We start from the raw sequence: 7,900 nt of genomic DNA on the forward strand, positions 1-7,900 counted from the left end.
ACCACACCGCAGCGCCCGGGAAAGTTGGCCGACCTCCAGCTCCAGCCGCCCTTGCCACTTTAAGAGCCCGAACTCCGGGAAGAGCCGAAGCCAGTCCCTTACCGAGGTGTCGCGAGAAGCGCCACCGCGGCTACTTCTCGCGATGTTTGGCGGCGCGAAAGGCGGCCATTTTGGGGTCCCCCCCGCTGGTTGCTCCAGCGGCTTCTCCCAGGCTGCGGCTGGGACCAAAGCCGGCCCCGCTGGTGGCCGGCCGGCCGACACGATGTGGCGGCTCCGCTGTAAGGCCAAGGGTGGCACCCACGTTTTGCAGGGGCTGTCCAGCCGGACCCGCTTACGGGAACTTCAGAGCCAAATCGCCGCTATCACCGGCATCGCTCCGGGTAGTCAGCGAATCCTCGTCGGCTACCCGCCCGAGTGCCTGGATCTCAGCGACCGGGACATCACTCTTGGGGACCTGCCCATCCAGTCAGGTACGGGCACCGGCTGGGGCGGGGAAGTCCTGGAGGATGTTTAGGGAAGTGAAGCCAGTAAGGCAAGGTGCCGGTGGGCCAGCTAGGGGCTTCGAGGACCGGAGCTCCGGCAAGGCAGGGACAAGTGTCAAGTCCTTTCCGAGTGGTTGGGAGAAAAGCCCAGAGCCTTGAAGTTCCTGGTTCCCCAAGCCTGCTTCCAGGTCAGCCTCGGGACCGTCTCATTCATTTTGTTTCCTCTGTTTTTCCAAAGGACAGCAGGACCCTTTTCCGGTGGTACGATGTTTTTGTTTTTTGTTTTGTTTTGAATTTTTACCTTCTGGTCCTGATCAGCAGGCCAGCAGTTGAGATACCGATTTTGTCTTATTGTTTTTCCGTTTTGTTAATTTGTTTTTATAGTTTGTTTCGTGTACAACTTTTCTTGAACTTTTTTAGCTGTAGAGTTTCGTTCCCAGAATTAAAACTTGAACATCAGTGTTGATCAAGAGCTTTTCCAGTCTGTGTCAAGGACCCTCTAAACATCAGTTGGTGTAGTCATGCCAAATGCCAGGAGAACACCCTAGTCACCTATCGAGTCTGTGGTGAACATCTGAAAAATGCGTGGTTTTTAAATGCAGAATACAGGAGATTTTGTTTTTCAGCGTATCTTTATACATAAGAGTTTTTTTCACTAAGTTGAGATGCAGCTTGAAGCATTTTGCTCCGTTTTCCTTTCCAAAGACACGGTGGACTAAACAACAAACAGAACTTAAGTGTTACTGGTCTCTTGTTTACAGAGTTGGGTTCTCCTTGGTAACCCACTTTATGCTTTAACTCACTTGGCTCATAATTTACCAGGTTGGCTAATAAACACCCCATCTGTAATTCCTCTGCACTTCTGGGTCTGCTTTATTTTTCACAGGTGACATGCTGATTGTTGAAGAAGACCAAACCAGACCAAAAGCTTCACCTACATTGTCAAAACGTGGTGCTCCTAGCTATAGCAGGGAAGCTTTGCCTGTACTTACCAGAACCGCAGTCCCGGCAGACAACTCTTGCCTCTTTACCAGTGTGTACTATGTCGTTGAAGGAGGAGTCTTGAATCCAGGTTGTGCCCCTGACATGAGACGCCTCATAGCACAAATTGTAGCCAGTAATCCAGACTTGTATAGCGAGGCGATCCTGGGAAAGACAAACGAAGAGTATTGTGAATGGATCAAAAGGGATGACACTTGGGGGGGCGCGATTGAGATATCCATTCTGTCTAAGTTCTACCAATGTGAAATATGTGTAGTAGATACACAGACAGTCAGAATTGATCGTTTTGGGGAAGATGCGGGCTATACCAAAAGGGTTCTGCTCATCTACGATGGCATCCACTATGATCCACTTCAGCGTAACTTCCCTGATCCAGACACTCCTCCTCTAACCATTTTCTCCTCAAATGATGATATTGTTCTTGTCCAAGCACTGGAATTAGCTGATGAAGCTAGAAGAAAGAGACAGTTTACTGATGTAAACCGCTTCACCCTGAGATGCATGGTATGTCAGAAGGGGTTGACTGGACAAGCGGAAGCAAGGGACCATGCCAGGGAGACAGGCCACACCAACTTTGGAGAGGTGTGATCTGTTCATGGTAAGAGTTGGAGCCTACTACCTCACAGATCCAGAAGGCTCTGGGTTCTCCAATAAGCTATTCATAACCCTACAGAATAGAAGAACACATGCTTGGACCATCCTTTTGACTTAAACCAGTAAGGCTGACGCTGAAATTCCTTGTTAAGATTAAAATTAGTGTGCAAGTTTACAGATGTGTGGCTACGCTAGTGGCATGCCCTCTTTCTACTAGGGTGATGGAATAGGTGGCTTGGGCCACCTGAAGACTGGAGTCTACTATAAACCAGCACCCAGCGGCTTTAACTTACAGAAGAAAACATCTTATTGTAGGTAATGTGAAAGCCTTGCCGAGGGTCACTGGACATGCACCACAGTGTCTCCAGTAATTGGTTCCTTTTAATAACTTGGAATGAGTTGATAGTTTCTAAATTCTGAATTGATTCATCAAATGAAGATGCTCAGAATTGTCAAAACTTTTTATATTGCTATTTGGTAGACTTTATAAGTGTATCTAACAACTTCTGAGTGCATAAAAAGCAATTTTACAGGGATGCGTGTGTTTCTTGAGAATGTTGTCTAAAACAGGAATGGGGTCCTGTTTGAGATTTCTGGCATATTAAAGTAGAATGTATAAGAGGGAAAGGTGCCTGAAGCAGCTTACTGAAGCTTTAAAAGACTGTTGGCCTCTTGTTTTAATGCAATTCATGTGTTGCTGTTTGTCACATTAGATAATTTTTTCTTTTAAATGAGCAGGGTATGCCTTTTTAATTGCTAATTTAGTTTAAAATTCAAGAAGTATCTTGAAATTTGAGTGATGGCTTTTTTGTTTTTGTTTTCTTTTTCTGTGTTACATATCAGTTTGTCTGGAGGGATTTCATTTCCTCAGCCTTTCTGCTCAAAGCCCTTCCTCCAAACAGGTCTTCCTCTAAAGTATTAATGCTGTGCAGGCTTTGATAACTTCGTAACAATCTTTTTCATAGATAGCAGTGTTCCTAGCTCCACTTTGTTCTTTTCGACATTCCACATTTCTGCAAGTTAGTACTTTACCTGTGATCTTTGACTTTCAGTTTTTAAATAACTGATTGGGTTTGTTTCGCTTTCAAAATATGAAAAGTTTTTAAATCCTTGCCTTATACAGCTCTCTGAGAATCCTGCTACCTAGATCCGATATGTAGCCATTTGCTTGATGGATCGATCCTCAAGGCACACCCACTCAAAACTTAGCTTCTCTATAGAATCTTCCAGGTAAAATCTTCTACCTCTTAATTCTTGTGAAGATCAGGGATCTTTAAGTTACAGTGTGTTGTGCATTCTGTCATACAGTGTAAAGAGGCATACTGTTGTGAAGTTTTCTTATTTCCATCCCATATTTATTAAGTAGCTCAGACAAACATTGCGTACTTCAGACACATCTTTTCCCTTGTATCTTAGCAAATGTTTTTAAATTAAGGTCAACCCTTAGCCATTTACTTGGTAATGGTAACTTAATGTAAAATTAAGGAATGTTAAAGTCAACACTTTAGAGCAAGTTCCTTTAAGGAACAGTTGAACAAGTCACAAAGTACGCTTCAGTCATCAGGTGACAGTCAGTCCTTCTTGATTTGAGACAGCGTCTCCCCATGTGTTTCTAGCTGGCCTGGAATTTGCTATATAGTCCAGGCTCCTCAAACTTGAAGTAATCCTTCTGCCTCAGCCTCCTGAGATTACAAGCAGGGACCACCACACCTGGCCAGATGACTTTTCTTGAATATGTGCCTTTGTGCACATAGCCAGTCAGGCAATGACAGTTACTACATAAATTGAAAATATTTAATTTTGTTTTTTTTTTTCACTGAGCCTTAAAGATAGCACCAATGAGCTTAGAACACTGAACATTTGGCATTCGTGATATTTAATTTAATTTAATAAGATATTTAATTTAAAACTGTACATTAAAAATACAGCACTGGGTAACATCCATCAAATCGAGTTTTTTGTTTCATATTTAAAAAGTTTGCCTTCCTGTACCACTTGAGCATCCAAATTTAATGTTTCTAAAATTTTGGATCCAGACCTTTGTTCATGCAACAAGTATTTATTGAATAACTTATAATGTGTTAGGCATGTTCTATTTTTTGAAAATAAATTCCTGTCACTTTAAATTTGAGTCTATGTCATCTACAGAGGATTAGTTTAGTAAATGTAAAGAAATAGAATGAGCACTGGTGTCTTAAAAATCAAACCCTTCATTCTAAGTGTTTTTTATACATCTTATTTAGTATTTAGTATTTATTTAGGGACAATTCCTTATCCTATTTAATCTTTTTCCTGGTTTGTCCAGTTGCCAGATAGGCACTGATAGTCAAATGGCTTTCAAAAAGGTGTTTTAATTATTTGACATGAGAACTGGCGTTAGAGTAGTGTTCTGATTGTAGAACATTCAAAGTGAAGCATTATATGCAAATTATTTAATTATTTATGTTCATTCTAAATACAAGCTAGTAAGTCTCAATATAAAGGGTTTGTTGTTGTTTTGTATTTTTTCTTGTGCTTATTAAGCTCTTGAAATATTTATTAATGTGAGTAAACTCATTTTGAGGATTTTGAAGAATCTGTGAATTTAGTTGCACCATAACTAAAAGAAACTTTGTCCTACTGAAAACCTTCTTGTTGTTAGGTTGTTGTCTGTCCTGCAAGAATTTCTTTTTTTAATTAAAATGACACAACTTATATTAATGTGGTAGAATACTACTGCTAGAATAAAAATTATACTCTTGCCCCTACTACCCCATCCTTCCCACACTCTTCTTTGGATTAAAGATTCAGTGTGTTTTTATGAAGATACTCTCCCTAATCATAGTATTGGCCCGAATTAATATCCCTGGAAATTTTGTGATATGGCAGCCATATGAAGACATCGGGTGTTACCACATCTTTTGCTAGTTATTCATGGCTGATTCCTTAATTGTTCTCCATGAATGAGAAGTGGGCATAATGAAATGGCTACTGGCCAACCTAACCCTGTTTTTAGAAACTAATACCATTATGCCATTTGAATATTTTGTCGAGTTCCAGTCCCAGAAAACAAGAATCCAAAAGTTGCATTACTTACTACCTATATATTCCCCTCACTGCTCATGCCCAACTTGCTTGTCTGTCTAGCTTCCTCCCTTCAAGCTGCCCTAGCTGAATTTTCTGTCCTTTTGGAAAATATACAGTAGGATATATGTGAAATTAAGTAACAGTGATCCATAGACCAAATTATATAACATGTTATATATTAAAAATCAGGTGGCCTTCTTAAATTTACATATACTAAGAATTACATTTTTTTCATGTGTTGAAATTTTTTTTGCAGCACTTTAAATTAGAGAATAGAAGTTTACGTAGCCTTCTAGAGATCCCAAGGACAGGAAAGATCAACCTTGAGCTGCCAGCCATCAGCTCTTCATCAGTTATTACCATCAGTATTTGCTGTATCTTATGAGAAAGTATAATTTCAGTCACTGTTAGGAGCATGGTCTGTGCCCTCACATAAGAAATGCTACTTCTCTAATGAGATTGCTATCACTTGTTTAACACTATTCAAAATTTGTTTACAGCACAGAGTTTTAAAATTCATCAAACCTTTTTTAGATTCGTCAAATAGCTCATTTTAAAGTAAGCATATTTTAGGGAGATTGTTTTTTGAGTAGGATATGCAAGCAGTATTTTTAAGGAACACTTGATTTGAATAAGCTAGTTTGTTTCTCCTACAGATAGGCATCAAACCAGGGCTTTGTGCTTGCTAGGGTAAGTAAATGCTCGCTGATCAGCATCCTTAGCCCCAGGATGTATTCTTAATAACCACTGTAATACGTCAGCACAAACAACTCAATGAATGGAAGATGTCCTCGATTGTAATAAAGGATTTTTTGTCAAAAATTAGCATTTTGTTTATAGTGCTTTGAATATTTCATTAGGAAAACAAAGTATTATGTTGATACTGAATTATGGATATATGTCTCTAATTTAATAGAAAAAAGTACTACTAAAAAGGAAATGTATGAGGTAATGAATGTAAGTAAGCATTTTGCATGGCACTCTTTTTACTTTTGTTTTTAAACACATTAGCCTGTATGTAGGAATTTAAGTATAGTGAAGGTATTATTTGGTTAAGTTATAGGTCAAGAGGTTGAGAATTTCTACTGAGATGATGTGGTTTGCCACCAGAACTGGTATAGAATGTTTAGTTGAATGTAATCCCAAGTTATTTAAAGGACAAGAGTTTCCATTTCACATTTTGTGCCATTCAGGACTCAAGGTGTCACAAGAAATATATTTATACCAAATTCATTTTTCCTTAAAGAATGCCTAAAAGTACATATAGCATGTTAAAATGATAAGGAATGAAAAATAGTCTGTCTGTAGTGCCTGTATTAACACAGAAGAGGCAGAGCTCCTTAAATAATAAAATAATTTTAAAGCCTGAAATACAGAGCTCTATCTAGAACATAATTGCAAAGGAGCCAAACAACCAGGAGTTGTTTTCTTGGCATAAGAAAATGTGTTCTTAGTGAAGATGGACAGTATTGCTTTCAAAATGTTCCCTTGTCTGTTTGCCAGCAAGTTTTCAAAGTTCATGCATTGCCGCTGCCTGGAAGATGTCTAACTTCATTTTATACAACTCATGATTTTGCCTTTGTTATTAAGATGCATTCATTTTATTTATGACATGTGATTTTTCAATATCTAAATGTCTGAAGTGACTTGTTTTAAAGGAATAAATTAAGTAAAAACATTGTTGTGTGAGCATGTTTTGGGGTTGGGGCAAAGGGCCAGCAAAGAATACTACACTCAAGTTACATATTACCAACCCAGACCACAGCTTGGATTTGTGTACCTAATTCCCACGCCCTTTGAGTAGTTAAGTGTTTCTCTTTCTCATGCCGGAAAGTCGCTCAAAATTTCTCTTCGCTGACTGTATTTATATAGTTTAAACCCTTTGCTGATGGGTTGTTTAAATGGAAAGGTTGAGCGTGCCTGTTTTATGCTGGAATAGGATCTGGATAGGCTTCCACCTATTTGAAAATGATGACGTCTCTATAATTTTTAAGTGTCAGCAATTAAATACTAGAAACCCTGGAGTCGTTAGGGTTGGCCAGAGCTTAGGTTTTCTAACTTGATCTGAGTCCACAAATACACACAGCACACAAACCAACAATAGAAAGAAATGGATGCCTTAATATTTTTTAAAGACTCAAATACTGTGAAGATTTGTGCATTATGGGAATGATACTAGAAGTCAGTCGGTCTGTACCATCTTGAAAAAAATTTTAATATTCGCTATAAAATAGTTACAAAAGAACCTCTTCCTCATTTCAAATGGTATTACAATATTATACACACGCAAATCAGGGTTTTTCTTTCCCTTATCCCGATGAAGCTGGGGAAAGAGTGTCTTGGCTGTGGTAGAGGTGCATACTTTCCGAAGAGATACAGCTCTTACCTCTCCAAACCTGAAATGAGGCAATCAAGAACAGAAGGTTCACAAAATACTTTGTTTTGAAATTTTGTTCTGATCTGGATGTCTTTGTCTTTCTTGCAATGGCACCAAGTGCCAGGTTACAGAATAACTAAATGTGACAATAACCCTATAGGTCAAACAAGTTCCTGGTCAGTTCAGGGTGTAGCACGCGGGAGTTTAACCTACACTGGGTATTTAGTCCTTGTTCCCCTTGTTCTGTTCAGCTGCCACAAGTACCACTCAACCTTTCAGCGTGGCAGCTACCCAGTCTGGAATAGACATATCTCCAAAAGAAACCTGGCCCCAAGTATTAGGCATATCACACCATACCTACCTTTTCCCTGTCCCAGGC

General features: G+C 39.5%; 1 protein-coding gene across 1 annotated transcript; it reads left to right on the plus strand.

Annotated features, from left to right (window-relative positions):
- The first annotated feature begins 130 nt into the window (after positions 1-130).
- Positions 131-6,815, plus strand: Yod1 (YOD1 deubiquitinase). The gene is made up of 2 exons (XM_041648388.1): positions 131-470; positions 1,369-6,815. Exons 1-2 carry the CDS (start codon positions 143-145, stop codon positions 2,070-2,072), a joined length of 1,032 nt encoding a protein of 343 aa, XP_041504322.1. The 5' UTR covers positions 131-142; the 3' UTR covers positions 2,073-6,815.
- Positions 6,816-7,900: the final 1,085 nt, after the last annotated feature.

Source organism: Microtus oregoni, unplaced genomic scaffold, assembly GCF_018167655.1.
Source record: "Microtus oregoni isolate MIOR12 unplaced genomic scaffold, Mior012 000003F_ref0000135, whole genome shotgun sequence".
Taxonomy (NCBI): domain Eukaryota; kingdom Metazoa; phylum Chordata; class Mammalia; order Rodentia; family Cricetidae; genus Microtus; species Microtus oregoni.